General features: G+C 27.0%; 2 protein-coding genes across 3 annotated transcripts; one reads left to right on the plus strand and one right to left on the minus strand.

Annotated features, from left to right (window-relative positions):
• Positions 1-6,647: 6,647 nt before the first annotated feature.
• Positions 6,648-16,402, minus strand: LOC112682808 (ADP-ribosylation factor GTPase-activating protein 2). Of its 2 annotated transcripts, XM_025553548.1 has the most exons (12): positions 16,363-16,402; positions 16,122-16,225; positions 11,794-11,985; positions 11,595-11,726; positions 11,349-11,489; positions 11,157-11,273; positions 10,685-10,837; positions 10,444-10,574; positions 10,229-10,372; positions 9,641-9,953; positions 7,389-7,592; positions 6,648-6,688 (listed from the first exon to the last, which is right to left on the minus strand). In XM_025553548.1, exons 2-12 carry the CDS (start codon positions 16,194-16,196, stop codon positions 6,668-6,670), a joined length of 1,623 nt encoding a protein of 540 aa, XP_025409333.1. In that variant the 5' UTR covers positions 16,197-16,225; positions 16,363-16,402; the 3' UTR covers positions 6,648-6,667. The 2 variants fall into 2 exon arrangements, with proteins under 2 accessions (XP_025409333.1, XP_025409332.1); XM_025553547.1 differs by lacking the exon at positions 16,363-16,402 and having other exon boundaries at positions 16,122-16,277.
• A 416-nt stretch (positions 16,403-16,818) lies between these two features.
• LOC112682821 (FAST kinase domain-containing protein 1, mitochondrial) lies at positions 16,819-21,187 on the plus strand. Its single transcript, XM_025553570.1, has 11 exons — positions 16,819-16,838; positions 17,213-17,980; positions 18,050-18,339; positions 18,414-18,772; positions 18,873-19,194; positions 19,800-19,951; positions 20,015-20,257; positions 20,324-20,474; positions 20,566-20,689; positions 20,750-20,921; positions 20,973-21,187. Exons 1-11 carry the CDS (start codon positions 16,835-16,837, stop codon positions 21,175-21,177), a joined length of 2,790 nt encoding a protein of 929 aa, XP_025409355.1. The 5' UTR covers positions 16,819-16,834; the 3' UTR covers positions 21,178-21,187.
• The last annotated feature ends 2,667 nt before the right edge of the window (positions 21,188-23,854 follow it).

Here is a 23,854-nt window from a genome sequence, read left to right on the forward strand (position 1 = left end):
TAATCCATTTAGTCGATATCCCCCCCATAGAATTTCAACGTTGAAAAGCTCCGTTCGACACACGCTAGCAACTGTGACGGGGCAACGTAGCGCCAATTTTTAAATATTGGTATACTTTAGGGAACAGTAACTCATCACAACAACTAATTGCATCTATAAAAGTGCAAGGAAGATTATTTTCTGCGGCTATCCATCTTTGTTTCCACAATAAAACTTCTTTGTTTATAATATTGTCACATGAGCTTATTATGAATTTCCAATGTTTTGACATCAATTGCGTACTTATCTCGATTTTATTTTCGGATAATTTTATTAGTTTCTTTGGTATATAGTTCTGAATAATTGATAGTATAAAGGTATAGTATAGTAGTATGGTACAAAAGTATTTTAAAATGTTCGCGGTTTATTTTATTATGATGGAGAATTTGTAATACCTAAGTACAATATGATATTACAAGTACCAGATATTTTAGTTTTCTCATAAAAAGTTAATTCATCCTAAAAATTTCAGGGGGGTGTTATCCCCCTCCGTTAGTACGCCACTGTACCCGCGTATCCTCCAAAACACCACTGGAATTAATTATGTGGTGAAACCAACGAAAAGCCAGTACAGTAGAAAAACTAGAGACAACTATAGAAGCTTGTATAGATGTGTTACCTACAGTTTATATGTATTTATGATAAAAGGGACACGGTCAAGGACAGATAGGCATAATCTGACCGGCCCGGGAAAAATAAAATACAGCGATCCGCATGATTATATCCAAGTTCAAACTAATTAAACAATTACCTCAACTTAGATTAAACCAACTCGGCAATCACCACCTTTTTTTTCGACGTTCTTAAATAATATTTAAAATTATAATATATATTATACTATCCAATTTTACACATGTTTTGCTCCTTCAAACAATTCTATTTTCATTTATTTTATTTTCTGCACCTTCTTTTCTTTTTAATTCGTTTTGAAACATACCTGGTTATACAACATTTTAGCATATTATACTATTTACATGGTTCGCGTATAATTATTGTGGAAAAACACGATATATCAATAATCAACTTTGCCGTGGGGTTTTATTAGTGACTACATATGATAATTTAAATCTGAACAATTAATTATCATTATAGCACGGAATAATATGCATTAAAAACCAATCAAATATGCGCTAAAAGTTCTTTAACATGTACAAGTATATGCACTAATATATTAAAATATGCATTAAAGAAAAAAAATTTGCACTTTGAATAAAATTTAATTTTTAATTTTTGATCATTCAATTAAAATAATACATAAAAAAAATTACATTTAAAATTATGTAACCCTACTATAAATACTTTTTTTCTTCTTCATTTTAAAAGACTTTACTATGATATTTATAGTTTTAAGCTAGATTTAAGTATATATTATCAGTATACTTTTATTTGTATATATGTACATGTATAATAGTATTAGTAGTAATATTTTTTATCGGACCATTTTCATCAATATAAGCAGCGGCCCACCATGAAAATCCCAGTATCCCGGCGGCCCTATCTGCCCCTGGACACGGTCTTTTATTTTTTATTTCATATTTTTTTTCGTACGAGTAGTTTACTATTCCATCATTCAACATTTCATTAATTAAATCATCAGGCATAGTGGCGAATGACAATAGTACAATATTTTAATATTTAGATACGAATATCACACAAGAAATAAATATATCGTAAAATAAAAACCAACCAATAACAACGATAACAAAATTGCGTTGAACGATAACTCATCAACGCGAAAAGCAATGCCGATTACAATAATGTAAATTAAAATGAAATAATAAATACGAACGCGAGACATGTCTCATAGCGCAATGATAATTCCCACTCAATAACCTATCCCCCCTGCACACCGTGCCTTGAAAAACGAGACGTTGCAACGCGTCGTCTCATAATATTAATTTTTATATCTGTATTTGGATGTTTATAGAATTAACCTCTACACTACAACGGAGGCAGCTCGCGAGCACGGTCCGCAACTAATCTATTTTAAGAATACTTATACGGTATGGCACAAAATTAAAACTATGATAAATATTGAAATAAATAAAATATAATAAAACTAAATTATGTATCCGTATTAAAAGTGGGTAAACATTGTCTCCTATGACGCTTCGCCACTGGGTATATGTATTCTGAATTAATATGCAATATACACGGGTAATAATAAATACAAGGGCTTAAATATATTTTTTGTCCACGTGTCCGAGATCCGTGTATTCTAATTCCCGTTCACAACCATGACCAGGGCTGGATCAAGGAAGGGGATTGGGAGGGAAGCTATAGCCCCCGGCCGCAAGTTGAAAGGGGCCACAATAAACATATTCAATTGCATTGAATCGAATCAGGCCCGTTCTTAAGTATATTTAATTTATGATAATACTTATTAGGTATATCTAATTTTATTATTTTTTCGTAATATTTTCGAAATGCTGAAAAATAAAACGTCGGTAAGCACTCATCTGCGTCTCCCCAATTACCTCAGTAGACATGGAGAGTTTTTCCATGTATAAATATTTATAAACAGATAATCGTTGTTCATTTATTTTGATAACATCAAATACATTATAATTTTATTATGCAATGATTTTGATTTTTGAGTAATTTGTAAGCTTTGATAAATTTATAAAACAAATATTTGAAAGTTTTGATAACATTTTATAGTAAAATAGAGTAAAATATTAAAAAGTATATATTTTTATTGATTTAAAATAAATATTTGTAAATTTGTAAAACTTCCAAGCTCTAAATATCAATTAAAAGTTTGATAATATAATCCATAAGATTTCCGTTCATTACGATGTGTCAAACCAAAAATTATGTGCTGTTGCCTTTAAAAAATTGGTTAAAATTATTATCTTTTTTGTTTATATTGAAAATTAATATTTTCAACACCTGAAGTATATTAGATTGTGATTGTACGTGATTGTGATTAGTTTATCATTAATTTTTTTTTATATGTTATGAGTGCATGTGACAGTATTTTAGTCACATCTAGAAGTTTGTATAGCGTATAGCGAACGACTCCACAACAGTTATAGTTGATATAAAATAAATAAAATTACTGTTCAATTAATACACGCCATATCGATTCGAGTCAATAATCCTTATCCAACATTTGGATATTTATAAATCTGTACGAGAACATTCTATTCACTCCCGGTTCTTGACTAGTTCGTGTGACCTATACCGGTACAAAAAGGCCGTTTTGTTGTCGTGTGCGAGCTCCCGTGCGGTACGGACCTCTCGCACGTTCGTGTGTTTCACCAGCGTCCTGCCCTTTTTTGGTTGTGTCCATCGAAGACTGTGCATCTTTGTCTTGGCAGTGTACGTGTTACCGCTGGGTATTGTCACGGCTGGACGAGTCAAGCTGCGTGGACGTCATCGTTCTTTTTTGTATCGTCGCTTTGAACGTGCTGCCGAATCCAGTCCAGTTGTATCCGTCGCGGACAGGTTTCTTTTTCTTTTTATTATTTTTGTATTAAAAAATATTATTGTATTATTGCCGATACGGCTTCTCTGTTTATACATTTTGTATTATGTTTATTATTAGTCTTATTAGCTTTATAGTTCCCACCCCACGGGTGTCCGTCCCTAATGCTGTATGTCATTAGTATTTATTTATAATAGTACGTCGGCGCTTTACAGCCCGTAACAAAAACGCGCATTCTCGTTTTCTTATTCGTACTAAAGTCACCCGGTCTGTCGTACAAAATCCATTGATTTCCTTGGGGTATTTTGGGTACGTGTTGCCGTCATTCGGGTCAACCTCACGGTAAGGAACCCGTTGACAAAACAGTTACTTTAACTTCATTGTACATACTATATTGTATATTTATAGAAATACAGTCCACTTATTGTTTAACTCTTTTCATTAATCAATTTATTTATTTTTTTATCCTAGCGGTCCATTACAATTATTGATTTAACTTTTGAATTTTTCAGCATAATTCTCATGGCCCTTCAACTTTTTAAACCTTACTAGAATTGGATTAACTTGTGGCAATGTAACAGTAACTTCAATCATGTTCTCTACTAATCTTGTTTTTTACACCAACGTAGTATCCAACAAAATGGCGATGATATTTTGGAGCAACGTTCACAGTCATTTTACTTATGCTTTCCTACAACATTTTCATGTATTATATCTAACATTTAAATAAATTTAAGTTAATAAATGCTAAAGTATTTTTTATGTAATAACTACGGAACGGATTTTAATTTAGTACAAAGTTAAAAATATTTAGTTATATAATTCTTTATTACTTCATAAATATTTATTTATAATATTGAAATAATTAATTGAAAATAAGATAGAATTCACTATAATTTATAAATAATAAATAATACAAATCAAACATTTTTATTCTGAATCATCCAAATAGTCTTCGTGGGGTAAAGAGTTAGAAATGACATATAATTTGAGATATTCAAATTTAAAATTACGGTGATTCAATCTTATTATTGCTTTATATTGGCTAAATGACCTCTAAACATCAACAGAAGTGATAAGTGCAAATTTCATACACGTTAATTATTTTGAATTGTAATCCATTTCAAAATCGACGTTTCAACGTTAAATCCTGGGTTTTTCTCAATATATTTTGAAATTTTTAATCAGTTAAAACTTAAAATTCTCCAGGAACACGTTCCAATTATTTTATGGAATTTTTAACTTCTTCTAGGCGCTCGATTGATGCAATTTTAGAAGTTTCTCATTTTGAAATAATATCAATTACAAATCCAAAATTATAGGAAATAAATGCTAAATTTTTATGCAAATTTTTACATTTCATGAGTTCAATTTTTTTTTTTATTGCAATTGCAGCATAGGATTTTAAATTTAAAATATTTTTAATTTTGTCAAAGTTATTCGAATAATTTAAAACAGCTGATTGCCACGTACCCCACCGAGTTATATTAGGCTCGCGAGAGAGGGTTTAATTTGGATACATATATTTAAATGATTGTATACTACTTGGCGCTTTTAAAAATATTTTTTCTACATATTTTTTCGTCCATCGTAAAATACTAAAATAAAAACAGAAATTCTATAATAATACAGATTACGTATATTTATTGGTAAAATATTTTAAAATATTTAAAATAAAATTAGTATCAGCTTATTCAAAATGAAATGAAACGTATACATGTATCAAAAACTTTCCAATGTTAAAACTACATAAAATTATTTATTTAAATTAAAATCCGTTAGCTTTAGGTTTTTTTGCGAATTTAATAATTCCCATCACTAGAAATAAAAATATTTGAAAAGTCAGTAGGTACTATCCAAGTCTTTAACAATTCCTTCAATTTTACGTTTCGCTTCTTCAGAATTTGTTATATCGCCTTTTATGGTGACAACGCTATCATTAAATGTTAGTTTAGGAAATGTTGGGGATTGGTACAGTTCTCCCGATTTCTGTACCTGTCCCGGAAATGTTATAGATACTCCATTGCAATTATTAACGATTCGATAGATAATTTCACACGTCTTGCAAAAAAAATGATAATGATACAATTCGTCATGCAAAAGTTGTCTAGATGAAAACGACGCAGTTAGCATTAAAAAAGCAAAACTATATATTCTAAAATTGGGTTTAGAAGCCAATTTGGATTACATAAAAAGTAATTTCGAAGTTCTTACTAAAGCCATTATAGAACTGCAAACAAAAAATGTTTCATTGTCTCATTGTCATTCAATATGTAATATTTAATCAATAAATTTTTTTCAACTGTTTGTAAATATTGTTTACATTTTATTTTTCAGAAAATCCTAAGGAAAATCCATAAAGTTCTTCAAGTCTCGAAAGTGAAGTTTATTTTTTTTTTAAATATAAAGATAAAGATTTATTTTTAATTTGTTTGATTATTTTTAGTTTTTTTTTTATTTGAATAAATATTTTTGCTTAATTTTAAGTTTTTTAAATGCTTATTTGAGTGCTTACTATATACTATTTGAGTGATCTATACCATATAATTAATTTATAGGCTACATGGTGACATTTTTGTCTTATTTATACATCCATTGGAATACATAAGAATAGAACAACAAAAAACTATTATTATTTTTCTAATAAAACAAAATATTCCTTGATTGGAAATTATATTTTATAGTACAGAAGAGTATACTTTGTAATATATAAAGAATATTAAATAATATAAATACATATACATAATTAGTGATACAAGTATATTTTTTAAATGTTCATAATCGGAAGTTTAGAATTAAAAATAATGTAAAATGTATGTTTGACAATGGTACTTATGCTAGAAATGAATGTTTAAAAATTAAAAATGTAATTATATGAATTACTACTTAATTATTGATACTATAGCTAATAAAAATATAGTTATATTTTTATATTTATTAATTTTTTAAATATCTTTTTTAAATAATTTAACTATTTTTGAATTTTTTATAAACTCCATAGTTGAATAAATAAACATTATAACACTAAAAAATACTAAAATACAACATACTACCTTGATCATAACAATATAATAAATTGAATGAATTGCTATTATATAAAATGTTTATACACATATACAAAATATATATTAATATAACACTTATGCTATCATATAAAAAATTGCAAATTTCTGAATTTTCTGTAATGAATTCATATTTTTAATAGCCTCCATATTTTTCCTAGAAATAAAAGTAAACACATATTTAATAAAAACAATAATAATCACACAAAAAATGTACTTGAATATAAAGTTTTAGTTAATTATTTTAAGAATTATATAAGTAATATTAAACAGAATAAAAGAAAAATAAAAACTATGGTATAGCAAAAATATCAAAGATGAACAAAATTATAGGACATCTGTATTATCTGTTAATTGTAAAGAATCACAGATGATGTAGACCATATGGATAAGGAAGAGAAAGTCCAACAATGGAGTACATTAATGAAATCATAACAGGCACAGGTGATAGGAAAAGGATAATTAAAAGGGATTTTAAGTTAAAGGAGGGAAGAAGGGAAAACTGTAGTAAACAATCAAACAATTGAAGATGCAAAAAAATTGTAATATAGGTTATTCTCTTACCGTTACTACTTGTAAAGCACTAAAAATGTGATATAACCATAAATGGGAATTGCCAAGAATATAGTTTGAATAATAAGCTATAATTAAGTTTTTTATTTTTATTATTATTAACAATTATCGCAAGATTTTACTTGAAATGTTTTTTTTAATTGGAACCTTGAAAACAATTATAATTTAATTTTATATGGTTTGTTCTTTCTTAAAATAATATTACTTTAATTCTATATTAATACATTTTTATTTTTGTAATTAAAATAGCAAGAAACATATGAATAAGTTATATTTATTAATACCTGAAATGATGACATCATTCCATTAGCCAAAGATGACAATTTACCAGCTACTTTTGTTACACCTTGTTTAACACTTTCCTTTACATCATCCAAGTCTGGTGGTTGATACGTAGAATTAATACCTGTTATTTCTTCTCTTCCAAATAATTCAGCTGATGAAATACTATTACTTCCTTCGAAACGGGAGAGATTTGATTTTTCAGACTAAAAATAAGATAATTTTACTAAGAATACAATACAAGATTTAAATAACTAATGAAGCAATTAGACACAAAACATTATTTTCAAGTATAGCTTCATTAAAATTAAATAAAATTAAATAATAAAGGAGATATTATTTTCTTAATGTTATAATTACAAATTTGAAATATGAAGTAATAGATTTATTATTTTCTACTTTTTATTCAAAATTAGAGATACTGAAAATTGAATAATTATAAATTTACAAATTAATTTAAAATAATTATAAATATTTTACAAGTATTTTCTAAAATTAGTGCTTCTTCTTCTTTATCTGGCCCTTTATACTTTCTAAAATTTGTTGCTGCTATCAATAGATTCCTCCATTTTTCTTGGTCTCAGGCTATATCTATTCTTGAACTTTCATTTTGTCAAGGTCCTAATCACCTTTTCTTAATCGCCTTTGGGGTCTCTTTTCCATAGGCTTCCACTATAGAACTACTCTATTTATATCATTTTGATTCCATCGTCATATGTGTGCTAGCCATTGAATCCTTTGTCCCTTTACAAAAATTACTACTGATAAAATTTTCATTTTTCCTTTAGTTTTTTACTATACTTTATTCCCCATGTTTCTCTCTCATTATCATATACTGATCCACATATTACTCTTTATATTTTGTTCTCAAAAGTTATGAGTATTCTTTTCATCGTGCTAGTTGTTATCAATGCCTAAAACTCATATGTAAACATGGGTTTTATTATTGCTGTGTACAATAATAACTTTGGTTTATTTGGAGATTACTTTTAACTTTAAGAATGAATTATGCTCTTTCTGCTTTTATTATCCTTATACCTATCTCTCTAGCCCAGTCACTATTTTTTATCAATATTGCAACTATAGGTATCAAAATTGATGAACTTTTTAGGATAGGGTTCTTGTGATAGTGTTGTCTTCCTCACCTAACAGTTCCATTATTTTTGTCTTATCAATATGAATTTTTAAACCTATCTTATTAGTTGCTCATTTGATCACTTGAGCTGCTCTGTTTGTATCATCTAAATGGGGCCTTTCCAAGATATCATCGGAATCATCAGAAAAACCAAGTACTTGTAGACTAGGGTTACCAGATTATATTTTTCTGAACCTGGGACTTTTTGAATGGATAAATATTTGTAATAATTTGTCCATGTGCTGTTCATCAGTGCATTTGAACCCGACAAAACAAAAATAAATACAACAACTTTTAATAGCCCAGAAAATGCATGATTGTTATCAGTGAATATTTTGAAAATATATATCCATTTATTTTCTATTTTTTGACAATGCCACTCATCATTTTGTTGATTAATTTTTTCAAACATTTTGAATTGTTCGTGAAACATTTATTCATTAAAATTACGATTGTTCAACATTATAGCTTTCATAAAGATTACTGATTTTTTGACATTTTCCCAATTTACTATTGTCTTTGGAGCTAATGTTATTCATAACATTGATTTTAAATTAGTTACATGTTGATTTGAATTGTTCCATTTTTTTTAATAGTTGTAACAAAGTACATAAAGAATAAAACATAAGTTTCATATTTTTATATTTATTATTTGTAGGGGTCCCATTAAAAAAAAATAAAAATTGGGAGTGGCGATTTGAAAAATTTGAAAACCACTACTCTAAACCCTCTACTTTAAAATTTAAAACCTCAAAACTTTCTTGTATATTACATCCTACTTATAATATTTTTCATCTTTTGTTTCTACAATTTTTCAAATAATATATAAATTATAAAATACACATAATTCTATATATAAAAAAATGTTATGGATTTTAATTTTCTATGTGTGCACATGTATTATAATATGATTTTGATAACAAACTACTTCAAATTATTTGAAACTTTTGTTAAGTTAAGTAAATTTAAAATTAGAATTTTTTTGTATATGAAAAAGAATGGGAGATGTTTTTTTTATAAATGGTTTTAATATCTTTAAAAACTAGATAGTTTTTGAATAAATAATTTGTTAACATTGATATTTCCTACAACCTAAAAAATTTTGCAAAAATAACTTACTGGAGATTGATTATCACCAAAATATTGAGTAGATGATATTGATTTAGCTCCGCCAAATTTTTTTAAAGCTTCATTATTATCTGTAGGTGGAGATGCAATATTATTTGTTCTATTATTTCTACCTTGTTTTTTATTAGAATATTCAAAATTGTCCCAACTGTTGTTTTTCTCATCATTGAGAGGTTTTTTTGCTGGTTTAATATTATCCCAATCATTTTTTATGACATCAATTTTAGATGGTGTACAAGATGTTTTCAAACTTCTAATGGAATCATCAAAGTCAAAAAAGTCATCGCTAGTAATTTGACGAGCTCTATTTAAAATAACAAAAAGTAATTTAAATACAAAATGCGCTTTTGATTTATTATTAATTTTTAGTATATTATTTCACAAAAAATAACATAATTTCAAAATGTTGAAGACATTACTATGATAAATATTATTAATACCAAGCCAAGTATATATAAAGAAGAATCAATTATATCAGTAATTAAGTAATTATTATATAATAAAAATAAATAAAATAATTAAGGAAATTTGCAGTAATTTTTTTTTTATTTTGTAGTGCATAATGTTGAAAAATCTTACTTGCTCATTATTTGTAACACTTCAGCAGTTTTAGCTTCATCAAAACAATCATAAAATTGATCTTCGTTATGATCTAACATGGATTGTTTTTTAACTTCTTTATCTAGTGTTGTCATATCATTTAATGCTGAATGGCTAACAATACTAACAAGAAACAAATCATAATTTATATTGTACATAGTCTCATTTATCTAGAACTTAAAAATTAACCATACTTTTTAGAAGTAAATCCCATTCCAAGTCTTTCAAGTTGAGCAGCTTTTTTGGGATCAAACTGTTTTAATTTTTCTTCTTCTTTGTTCTTTTTAATACTTAAATCCTGATATGCTAATCTCATTGATGACATCTAAGTTAATCATAAGTTTGTTATTTTACAATTAATATAACATTAATATAATATAGCAATATTATAACATAATTATAACATCAAACAATTTATATATAATTTCATTTTACCTGAGATTCTTTGTCTTCGTTGCATTTTTCTTTATTTTCTGTTTTTTCAGGTTCACTAAATTTAATTTTATCTGCTAATTCTGCTTCTTTTTCGATATCAGCAAAATTAGCTCTCACTTTTTGAGCACCCAAACCTAGTCTCTTACTTCCTAACTAAAAACATATAAATATAAATTATTTTTAATTCTTTATGATCACTTGATTAAATTGGATACCATAGATACCAACTTAAAATTTAAGTGAAAGATCAAAATACAAATAAATACACACATCTAAGATATTCAAACTTCCCTTAAAAGATAAAATTTTCTTGTTCATTAATTTAATAGCTAATACCCTAAGTGTTGGCCCTAATGATTAAAATTATAATTAATAATAGTAAAATAAAATTTAACTCAGAAATAATCATAATAATCAATAAGTAAATATTTGAACATCACCATATTTATTTATAACTGAATAGTATACATACACCTGATCTTTTATTATGTGCCTGACGACCCCCTAATAATGTTTTATGGTCTATAGATTTTTGATCTGCATCATTCATAACTTTAGTACTTCCTAATAGAGGTGTATCACCTTTTTCCTGAAAAAAAAAAATAAAATATTTATTTATTGTTATTTAACATATTAATTATAGTATAAAAATTATTATATATACTTGTTTTGAAAATGTAAAAGTCATAAAATTGTTAGTTAAAACATTTTCTTTGCACGAATTAACATTAACTGAATGTTGTTCAAAAAAATCTACTGGCTTCACATCAATTGTTTCATTTACATTTGATTGGTCCAAAAATAACTGAATAAGTAAACTTAATTTATTATTTTAGTCAAATAATTGTATTACATACATTCATTTTTTTTTTTTTTTTTTTTTTAATAATCTGTATAATTAGTTGCATACCTGTGTGCCATAAGTTTTCATTGCTTGTCTAGCAGTTTGTAAAAGTTTATCTCTATATAATTGAGCTGCTCTAGAATTATATTTTTGCTGTGCATCTTTTGACAAACAATTATGTTGCCTGAAGAAAGCCATCTATAATATAACGAAAATATAAATACTTTTTATAAAATAAATTCATTAAAATTTAAAAAATCCTTACAGCATTAGAATTTCCACCTAACTGCATTTGTCGTAGTTGTAGCCATGTCCAATTTGTATCTAATTGAGTAGACCTTACAAAAGTTAGATGGACTCCCATACTTCTATGGACTGCAGAGCAGTCCAAACAAATAAATACACCATATGTAATACTTGACCATGTTGGATTTTTGGAATCACAATCAAAACAAGTCTAAAAAATATATAAAATGAATAACCATTAACTGTTTTTTTTTTTTGATTGATCAATATAATTTTCATCTACTATTAATTTAATATAATTAGTAGTATTGATAAATAGAAAATAGATTAAGAAAAAAATGGATACATTTCTTAAAACCAAGCTTTAAATTTACAAAAATGTGAAGTCTAAGGAAATACAATTATACTATTATAAGAGTGTTGTAATTTGTAGACAATTTTCCTAATAAATTGATCCATACAATTTGATTTATTATAGATATGCACAATATAAGTAGATATATAGTTATTGTCATAAAAATGTATTATTAAAACTAAATTATAGTTAGATTAATATTTCTTTACTTAAACAAAGTTTTGAAATAATTTACTACCTTTTTTATAACAATAAGTGTAAACCATATAATTAATTATTAATTTGTTATAAAAACTCTCCCATCAGAGATCAATGAACTCACTAGAAAACCTGCCAAGGGGGTGTTAAGCAAAGTGAAATAAAACATTAATAGACAAAAAAAAAAAAAACTAAGTCTCCATTAAAGATACAAAGAGAATTAACAACTTCGGAAGAAGAACAGAATAATTACAATACAATAAACAAACTAGAAGATCTCATTAACAATTAGAAGAGATCCACAAAATACTATTTAAAATCCTGGAAGTAGACAAACTATAGATAAACAATATAATGATAACTAGTGTGGCGAACTTGAAACAAGCATGAATAAAATAAAAACCACTGATATAATATGTATGTTCGAACAAAAAGACTAGAAGGAAAACTAGAGCAAACTGAAAATTTATTCTCTATTATTCAAGATAATTAAAAAAGAGACATTAAATATGGTTTACAAAACAAATCAGAGAAAAATATTAATAAGAAAACACCTCGACCAATATCATCTACACTATGTGAGAGAAAACGGCCAAATACTGATGGCGAAAAAGAGCAATTTACCGAAGTAACAAATAAGAAAAATAATAAACCTCGTTCTAAAAAACTCATAGAAATAGCCAAAAATGAACAAATAGATCCAGGTTTAATAATAAAAACGCTGAGAGCAAGATTTTAATAGAGATAAAGAAACATGCCTAGGCAGAGATACTAAAAAGATATCCAACAACCAAGATAATGATAACAAATACCGTTAAAATAACAGGAGACATTTATATAAAACCAGAGTATTCAAATACAAGAACGACAGTTATGAAAAGTAATCTGAATGTTGTGACTCAGACGACAATAAAACTAAAGGTACTAATTTACAATGTCGACCGCGAACATACAGCAGAAGAATTAATTTATGATCTCATACATCAAAATTCAGAACTCAGAGATACCTCTAATGACCAAAATACAACGCCCTCACTAAAAGATCACCTTTAGGACAACTATTGTCAAGTTAGTCAATACAAAGTCAACTTCGAACACCTACACTTAAGTCAAATGAACTACATAGACATCAAACTCTTTCAAGGACCATACACAAGACACCACAAACTAGTAGGACTCAAAATCCCTCCTCACAGAATAATATGATACAAAGAACAACATATAAAGGGAAGAAAGCATCACCAGTTGGACAGCAATCGTAGTACTCAAACCAGATCTCGAAACGATAGTACTATAACACATGAACTAACACTTTGCAGTCACTAGCGTCAGAAGATTTATTCTTCATTTAATTCTACCCCTGTTTGATCGGGGATTATAATAGATCCATATTAACACCTGCTTATAATAAAATTCAATAAAAAAGAGATAGTGAAGGACAGCAGTAATTACCACTACCGACCATTGGTGAGTTTAACAACAAACCTAACGGCAATGGAAGGAATTGATGATGGCAGCATAAAGTTATTTTAAATACTGGCTTATCAACTGCAATTTGAAAGAAGAGGAAACTCACCCCATTATAATTCCTTATAAAGTAATATGGATCAAATGGAAGAAGGTTTTAAAGTTACAGCAACATACATACTCGAAAATGACAGTGCCAGCAGGGAAACTTCATGGCTTTTCAGGTCATCAGTAAGCGAAATCGATGGAAAACTATTGGGATATGGAACGTTAGGTCTATGCTAAATACTAGCAAATTAGAGAAACATACTAGGGGTGAGCGAAGTTAGATGGTCAGGAAATAGTGATTCTGGTTAGACAACTACAGTATCATTTATTCTGGTGATGAAAAACCAGGAAGGGCTGGTGTCGAATTTATTAAATATTTAATAAATAAAAAATGGGGCCACCAAATAGTGAAGAAATAGCATAAAACGATAGACTTATATTAATTAAGCTTAAAGCTAAACCAAATGATATTGTACTAATTCAAGTGTACTTCCCCACATCAAAAGCAGAAAATAATGCTGTAGAAGATTTCTATTCTAGCCTAGAAGAGCTTTGCGAATTATGAATTTATTAAATAATCTAAGATTTGACGAAGACTATGAAAAAGTACTGTATTTTATTTCCACTGCATCAAGCACTCAAAATAATTATAATGATAGAACAGAAAACAACAAAGATACCTATAAAAAAACTTATAGTACTTATATTTTAATTATTATTTTTTTTTATTTTACTATTTACTAATTAATTATTTTAAGTTTCTTTGAGAATAAAATCTACTTATCACAATAGAATTGAATCACATAAAAATTTAAAAGTCAAAGCTATAAAAATGAAACAATTTTCTGAGAATCGTTTTCTTCTTGGAAAAGTTAGCCAGTCAGTAACTCTTCAAATTCCAAACGTCTATAGGGCCTGCAGTGATATGAGAAACATTATTAGAGTTATTGATTCAGGTATCTACAAGTATTTTACCTCTTATTAATATACCAGATAGAATTATAAAAATATGTTTCTTCTGTCTTTACAGTTGACAATAATATGTATAAAATAGAGACAAAAGAAAGCCACCTTTTAACTATGCACAGTAGGAACCAATTTGTAATTTTCAAAGAAACGTTTCTAAAAGTCTATGATGCACCATAGAAATTATTCAATTCGGGTGGTCAGGACTACGACTAATGTGTGTACAAAAATGTAATACATGGAAGTGTAAGTGCAAAGGTGTAGACAGATTATGCATATTAAAATACCATGGTAGCAATACATGTGAAATTAAATAAAAATTATATTAAATTTTGCAAAAATACTATTCTAAAATAAAAATTAATCTAATATTAATCTTATCCATAGTTTAAATTAATTATTTCAAAGCTCTCTAATATAAATTTATGTCATTATATATATTGCCAAATATATGAAACTCATTATATAAAATATCCAAATGATATATTCTGCCCATTATATATTTCTATATAACCAGTGACAATCCCATTAATATTGTTGAGAGTATACTATGTCAATAAGTATCTGAATATGGGTACTTAAATGATTTAAACGGTGGTAGTGGAAAAGGGTTATAGTATTAAAAAAAAAATTAAATGTATACATTTGTATTTTTTACAGAAATTATGATTATTTCAATAAATTGAGAACATCATAAATACATGGTATATCATCAACAATTACTTCATGAAAATACATTAATAGATTGAGAGAAAACTGAACGGCTATTATAAAATAATGCCAAAATTAAAATTTGTAAAACTAATAAAATTTAATATTTCGTAACAAAGTGCTTGAGACTTAAGATTTTTAGTAGTACCTATAATGTATGCCTGTGAATTTTCAAAATAATATTGAGAATATACGGCATATATGAAATATATCCTATGGGAACACTACTGCATATATAAATAACAGGAATAATTTAAAAATATTTTGACTACTTCATTCATTTATATAAATGGTTAATATTGTACTAAACAAAAATAGTTGTAATTTTTATGAACTTTTAGTTTTTTTTTTTTCTATAGCCTTTAATATTTAAAAATCAAAACCTAAAATACAATAAGCTTGAATTTAAAATATTTATTAGATTCGTAAATATTACAAGTACCTAATTAGAAAATTAAACCTAAATTAAAAATTATGATTTTTATTATAACATGATATAAACAAGATGACACGGTCTAATTTATATTGATTTATTAGCTTATCTTAAATTAAAACTAGATAAACATGTAATAATAATAATAATAATATTTTAATGTATTTACTTTATTGCCTGGATTCGACCTAAGCCGCTGGAATACTAATTCAATATCATCACTGTTGACTTTTGCTTCAGACATTCTGATTTTTAACAGTAATAAAAATTATTCTAACAAATTCAAAAATATTTTTTAATTAATTAAGTGTTAAAAAATGACAAATATGATTTATTTATTACAAAAGAAAATATAAAAATATGATAATAATGAAAAGATATGAAAATAAAAAATTAAGTTAATTCATTACTTGTTATTTTCTAATTGAATATAAATGATAAAATTGTAGATAAATTGTAAAACTAAACGACACATAGGCAATATGTTGATAATTATTTAATTTTATTACAAAAAATCTTGTAATTACAAACGTAAAAGATATATTATTATTCGAAAAATATTTCACTACGAGTTAGTAGTACTAACTTAGTACAAAATTATTGATAAGGCAAAATACTACATTGCTCAGTATGACGTTTACTATGATGATGTCATCAAATTACTGACAACTTTCAATTATTATTTAGAAATGGTACGCCTGATCATTATCATATATTCTTATCTATTATCTAAGTCATGCTTAAATAATTTAAATTACATTTAAGTTTTAAATATTTAATATTTTAACTATTTAAAAAATAACAAAACACATTTAGGAGTTAGAAGTTCACATTAAAAAAATAGTGTATAGTTTTCTTATTTTTTTGAATTTATATGTTTAAATGAGTGAGTGTTGGTACTTATTTAATTAATATAATGTAGTATTGATTTTATATTTATTTTAATGAAATAAATACATTTGAAATAAATCATGTTATGAAAAATGTCTGTATGACTTGAGTTGTTGTTATATAATTACTCAAAAGGGCAACATTATATTGATTTATTTATGTTTGTATCTTATGCATTAACATTTAAACTTTAATAGAAATCTTTAAACAAAATTGAGGGCCCAATTTCTATAATTTATTGTAAACTATGTTTTATTAATGCTTAAAATGTACCTAATAGATTGAGACTTATAGAAACAATACTATTGTTTTTTTGTTATTTTCAGAATATTAACATGTATATAAATATAAATATTTTTTCTTTTACAGATAATATGACATTTTTAAAACAAATTGGTAATTTAAAAATGTCTGCTAAATTAATTTATATGGCATCAAGAAATAAAACTATTCGATTTTATGCTACTTACAATACATTTTATAAATTGAGTAATTTAAAATTAGCATTTTCTTGCCAATATTTACATAAAAAATACCGTTATTATTCTTTTAAATCTGATGACACTGACAGCGATGCTGAAGATAATGAATATAAACGTGACATTAAAAACATTATATTACCCAGAACTAATGATTTATTAACAATCAAAATTAGTGAATCAAAATCTTTACATGATATTTTTGAGTTAATACAACATAACAAAAGTCAATTGAATTGGGAAAATATTTCAATGGCCATTGCAATGATTAGAGAACTTCAAATAATATATTATCGAGTGTGCATGCACGAAAAGAATCTTAATTGTTCCAATATAATTTTTGAAAATAAATTTGAAAATATTTTAACAAATAATGATTTTTTAAACTTATTAAATCTATTAGAAAAACATCATTTGTTCATGGACATTCAATGTTTATCTTATAGTATATTATGTTTATATAAAATTGGTGTTAATTTAAATTGTAAAGTTAACCAAACACTATCACTAAAACTCAAAGAATTATTAATGACTACTCCAATAGAAGAAATACCAACTTGCATACTCTCAAGATTTACAGTATCAACTGTAAGCCAAAGAGACCTCTCAGGATTATATATTCTTAAAGATGTTTGGCCTATAATTTTAAAAAAAATTAAGTAAACACAAAAATTGAACTTAAAAAATAATTACATTAATAATTAATTTTAGTCTATTTTGGCTTCAGATTCATGCGAAACTTTTGAAGATATAAAACATGTTTCAATATGTATGTATAATTTACCATGGTTTTTAAATAAATCTACCATGAACAAATATGTTAAGAAAGTTGAACAAATTTTATTTAATAATAAACCCCAGGATGATGAAAAAGTAAAATGTATTATAAAAGTACTTAGATTATTAAACAGTCCTTACTGGGCTAATCAAAACATTGACCTCATTAGGTCTTTATTACTTGCACTACAAGATAAAATTCAGCATATTGCACTCTATGATATGATACAACTACAAATGGTATATGTATATATATATATATATATATATAATAAAAATTACATTAAAACATTTATTAACAATAATTGTTTTAGATTATTGTGAAGCAATTTGAACCATACCAATTATTTGAGGAAATAAATCAAGTGACATCTAAATGGTTATCTAAAGCTGAAGTTGATGCTGATGTTACTGTATTACGATTATTATCTTGTATAGTTCCATCTTCTTCTCCATCTCGTCGAAAACATATAGAAGGCCTTTTAAAAAAACAATTTGTGTTAAATAATAATTTTTCACAATTATGTATTGGACCTTTATTCAATATAATTAGAAATCTAAAAACATCTGATGTACATCTTTGTGATGTATACTGGTCAAGTGTAGTAGATTGGTTAAGTTCTGACAATTCTTCTCTTCGCGAACATCATAAATTATTGCGAATATGTAACAGGTAAACATTTTAAATTTACTTATCTTCAAAAATATAAATGATTTATTCTTTATATATTGATTTAGTAAAACAGTAATTTAATCATGAAATTATTTTATAGGTACATGAATTTCAATAACAATATGGCTGGGACATATAGGAATTATAAGTTTGAAAATCAAATGATTATATGGTTGAATGAAGAATTAGACCATGGTGTGTCAGGAATAGTTCCATCTAGGTTTAGCAAGATATTTTCATTTTTTATAAGTTATCCTAATGCCAAAATTGGGTATGAAATACCTGAACCATGGGTCAAAAAGATATTAAATAGTATTGGCCAATATAATGTTTATGATTGTTACATTATTAGTAGAGGACTTAATACTGCTTTTGTAAATCGAAAAAAGAAAGTATCATTAGTGATGTTCTTAGATCAATATGTTAGTAATATCTATTTATTTTATTTTTGATTTGATTTTAAGTTATATTAATATATTTAAAATGTTCTATTAGAATAAATTAATGCACATGTTAAGAAAAAAATTATATATTTAAATTTAGTCATTATAAAAATTCACCCAATAAAATGTGGTAAGAATTTTTTTAGTACATTGCAAACTTAAGAATAAGGTGACTATAGGTGAACAATGAATGTTTGTGAGAATTAAAATTTTTAACAGTTATATATATATTTTATCAGAAACAGATAAAAATTAATAAACTGTACAACTAGTTTTATGTAAAATCATACAACAGTAGTATAACGTAATAGGTAATTCTAATGACATATAGTGAACTTATATATGACTATAGATGTTAATAACTATAAATAAATAATATATTATCTGTTACTAACCATTTTAACTAAAAAGTATAAATAGATTAATTATTTCATTATTTAGATTTGGTAACTTCTCTTTCCTGTTTTAATGGAATACTACAGTAACTTCTAAATAGTTTAATCAATTTTAATTTTTTATATTTTTGTATTTATATTTAAGTATATTTTATTTTTAATTTCTATAATTATGTAATTTATGTTTAGGTAAGGCTTTGCACAGCACTTAACAAAAGATGTCTAGAAATATTAAATCAGGAACCTAACTTAAATATTAATCAACTGAATTCTATGTATCGTGGGTATAATCATCGACTTAATATGAATGACCCAGAATTATTTTATAAAATACTTGATAGGTGAATAATAGAATTTTATGAATAATTATTTATTTTAGTATTTATTGTAACAATATTTTACAGGTATAAAATTATAAAATCTGAAGATTTATCGTCTAGGACTATAAGAGAGGTCATTTATAATTTAGTTGTATCAGACTGGTATGATGGTGAATTATTAGACAAATGTCTAAAATACTATATCAAAAATTATAAATACTTATTGGCAGAAAATATAGAAAAAATATTAACATTCTTTTTTTTATATGGAGCCAATAGCGAAACATTTATAGTCTTTTTACCTTGTGCTGTTGAAGTCATTAATAGGTAAAATATTTTTTCTTAATCGATTATTTCATGTTTTTAATATCTAATATTTTTTTCTTTTTTTAGGGATAAATTTAAAATGTCTGGTTTAAATTTTATGAGAGCATGTCTTGCATTATGTTATTTTTATAGTCTACCTAAATCCATAGCTGATTATTTATTTAGTGTTGAATTTTTAGAAAAATTAGATGACGAATTAAATAATTGTTATGCAAAGGTATTATATGATTAAATGAAATAATTTGATAATTGTGAAACATTTTTACCAAATATAACGGTTATGGTTATTTATTTATTATATTATTAAGGCGACTTATCCAATTAAAGTAAGACAAATATTAATGCTATTAAATAGAGCTGTGTGTATTGATAATCCAGAATTTGATGTACCATGGTTTCATACAAAATATTGTGAAGAAATTCAATCATTGGGTAGTATAAAAAAATATATATATTATTTACTAATGTTGAAGTATATAATTAATTTTTCAGTTCATAAAAACACGAGTTCATTTTATTTAGACGTAGAAAAAAAACTTAATCAATTAATTAACAATAAAGGTTATTTAAAAACAAACTCATTTTCTCCATATGGATATAAATTGGATTTTGAAATACTGCTTAATACTTCAGAGAAATCAAATAATATTTTCAAAAATGAAAAGTATGATGAAATTTTTTTGACATAACTTTTATTAAAAACTTAATTTTTTAGGATAATTTTGCTCCTTTTAAATGAAAAAGATCTACGAAAAACTGACAATGAAATAAGGGGTCTTCATAAACTAAAACAAAGGCATTTGGAAATACTTGGATATAAGGTTATATGGATTAAAAAATCTATCTGGAATTCCATGTTTATGACTGAACCAGAAGCCAAATTATCTTATTTAAAAAGTTTAATTTGGTCAAAATCCTGAAAATATAGTTTTTAACATTATTATAATTTTGTATATTTATATCTTTTATATATATTTGATGTATAATATTGTGTTTGTTATGGAAATAAATAATTGTGTTCCTATTCAAATGTTTAATTAAAATATATATACAACCTTAGATATAAATAATGTTGATCAATTGTTATTTTTTAATTCATAAAATAATGAAATTATCAAAAGTGAAATATTGAAAGTAGTTTATATACATACAAAGAGCACTGATATATTTCTTGAGTTTTATATTTATAGTATATACTTAGGACTTACATAATATGAATGAATATATTATATATTTTATTTAATCTGTGGTATGGAGAAGTGGAGAGAGGTAACAGTACCATAGCTCATTCTATGGCTACACACCATTAGTGTATTATACATTACAAATAGGGCTGAGATTTTGATGCGAAGGTAGTTTTTTTCTGGTTTTTTGAAACGTTAGTCCATAAATATAAAATGTGTTTTAAATGATACTGTTTATTAATATCTACTATTTATACTATTTAATTTATACTATTAATACTATTTATAAGTATTTTTTTATTTTTTGACAAAATTAAACTTAAATAAATTCTTATGACATCTTTAGTGGATTTTCACAATTTCTTCATAAAATGAACGAACATTTGTGCGATTTGCAAGAGACTGTCGGCAAATTGCCAACGTGTCGCGACCATAGATAATACATAATGTATTATCTATGGTCGCGACAGTATGAATATTAGATTATATATAGTATCATCGATAACAATTTTATCATAGCAAGGCTTTTCCCCGAAAATTATCGCTGTTATTATAACAGTGTTATATACTTACTTAATATGTATTATTTTTATTGAGGGCCCTATATACAAAGGCGATGATGAAAATCTACGTCTATTCGAGAGGAAAATTCTTAGAAAAATTTACGGACCCGTATTCAACAATGCGGAACGGAAATGGGAAATAAGAACCAACACCCAACTATACCAGCTCTACAAAAGAGAAGATGTAGTACAATTTACCAGAGGGACAAGGGTAGAATGGGCAGGCCACGTGTGGCGAACCGATGGAAGTGTACTGAAAGGAGCATTGACTTATATGATAAGAGGGAAAGAGTCCATGGGGAAGACCACGGAAAAGGTGGGAGGATAACGTCAGGGAATTATTAGAAGAAATTGGAGGGGACTGGGAACAAGCATACAACAGAGAACGATGGAAGGAATTAGTTTTAATGGCCAAGAGTCTAAATGGCTCTTGAAAAGCCCAAAAAAAAAAAAGGGCCCTACATACAATCAGTTGAACTGTGTAATTTATCACGTGTAACGCCATGTCTGTACGATTAACTGAGGTAAATGTTCAGTTCTGGTACATTTATACCAAGGTTTTTGACCTATGTAATAAGTTCTACTTAGTGATTTATATATCTACTTATTTATCATAAACTGATCCACCACAGTACCACTCAGCAACTTAAATGGTCTAGTCATGACCCTTGACTCACTTGAACCCTGAGTTTGACGCCATTGCGTGGCTCGCTAAACGATCTCATTCATTGTATGCACGCATGTATTCTAAATTTATTACGCATTTTATCAACCACTGCTATAACCACCACTCCTGTAAGACCAAGATACAGCCTCCAAGACAACTAGTACTTGTGTAGGATGATCTTCCCCAGTGTCTTATACTTGGTCTGAGCAATTGTCAACAGTTCTGACTGGAGACTGGATTGCAACTCGTCGCCGTTGAATTACTCGAGAAATTCCGTACGGAACTCTACCCAAGGAAAATCCAACGTACGCATGGTGCCCCACCATATTCCTGCCTGCGTCTTAAGCTGTGAAACTAAAACAGCCACCCATCTAGTCAACATGCGCTTGGTGCCCCACCATATTCCTGCCTGAGTCTTAAGCTGTGAGGCTAAAACAGTTACCCATCTAGCCATACTTATACTTGTTTCCTACAAGATTATTTCAGCCTGGAGTACGAATTATAGCTGGTATCCTCTTTACTGACGAACTCAGATATCGACTCATGAGCCATATTCAACTCATTCTGAGGTATAAGTAAGCTGTCTGAAAAGTGCATATGTTTTTCACCAGAAAATCTACTCCAAAACGTTTCACCGTAACTTATGCCGGACACTCCGGTCGGATTATCGGAAACTCCGGTAAAACTCCGTTTGTGCAAGTTTCCACCGGGCAATCTACTTCGTATAATTGCCAATCGGCTTTCAACACTCACTCCTTGAGTTTTGACCGAAATATTTTAGATTTCGTCCAGGCAATCTGAATTTGCTCCAAATAGAGCTGATGAAATCTTGAGAAATGCTGCCATGACATGTGCGACTTTCCACCCTTCGGCCAACCTACACTTCTGTTCGGCTAACTCTCGCTCCAAGCGTTCCACGTTCTCGTTGAGACTAACAAATGTCTGCTGCTGCTTGTCAACCATCATTTCCAAACCCTCCAGCCTATCTAATATCTGTCCCATGAACTGATTTATCAGATCTTTCTCAATGATGAGACTTTATCTTTATTCTCAAACTAAAGCGAAGTTTGATTGTTTTCCGATTTCTAACTTGATAACAAGTTAAAGGCCACAAAAGTTACTGACCTTGGATCTACTCCCTCGTTGGTCTTAATATACTCTTCTGTTCAGTGGCGTAGCCAGA

This window comes from Sipha flava, unplaced genomic scaffold, assembly GCF_003268045.1.
Source record: "Sipha flava isolate LNK unplaced genomic scaffold, YSA_version1 211_pilon_pilon, whole genome shotgun sequence".
NCBI lineage: Eukaryota > Metazoa > Arthropoda > Insecta > Hemiptera > Aphididae > Sipha > Sipha flava.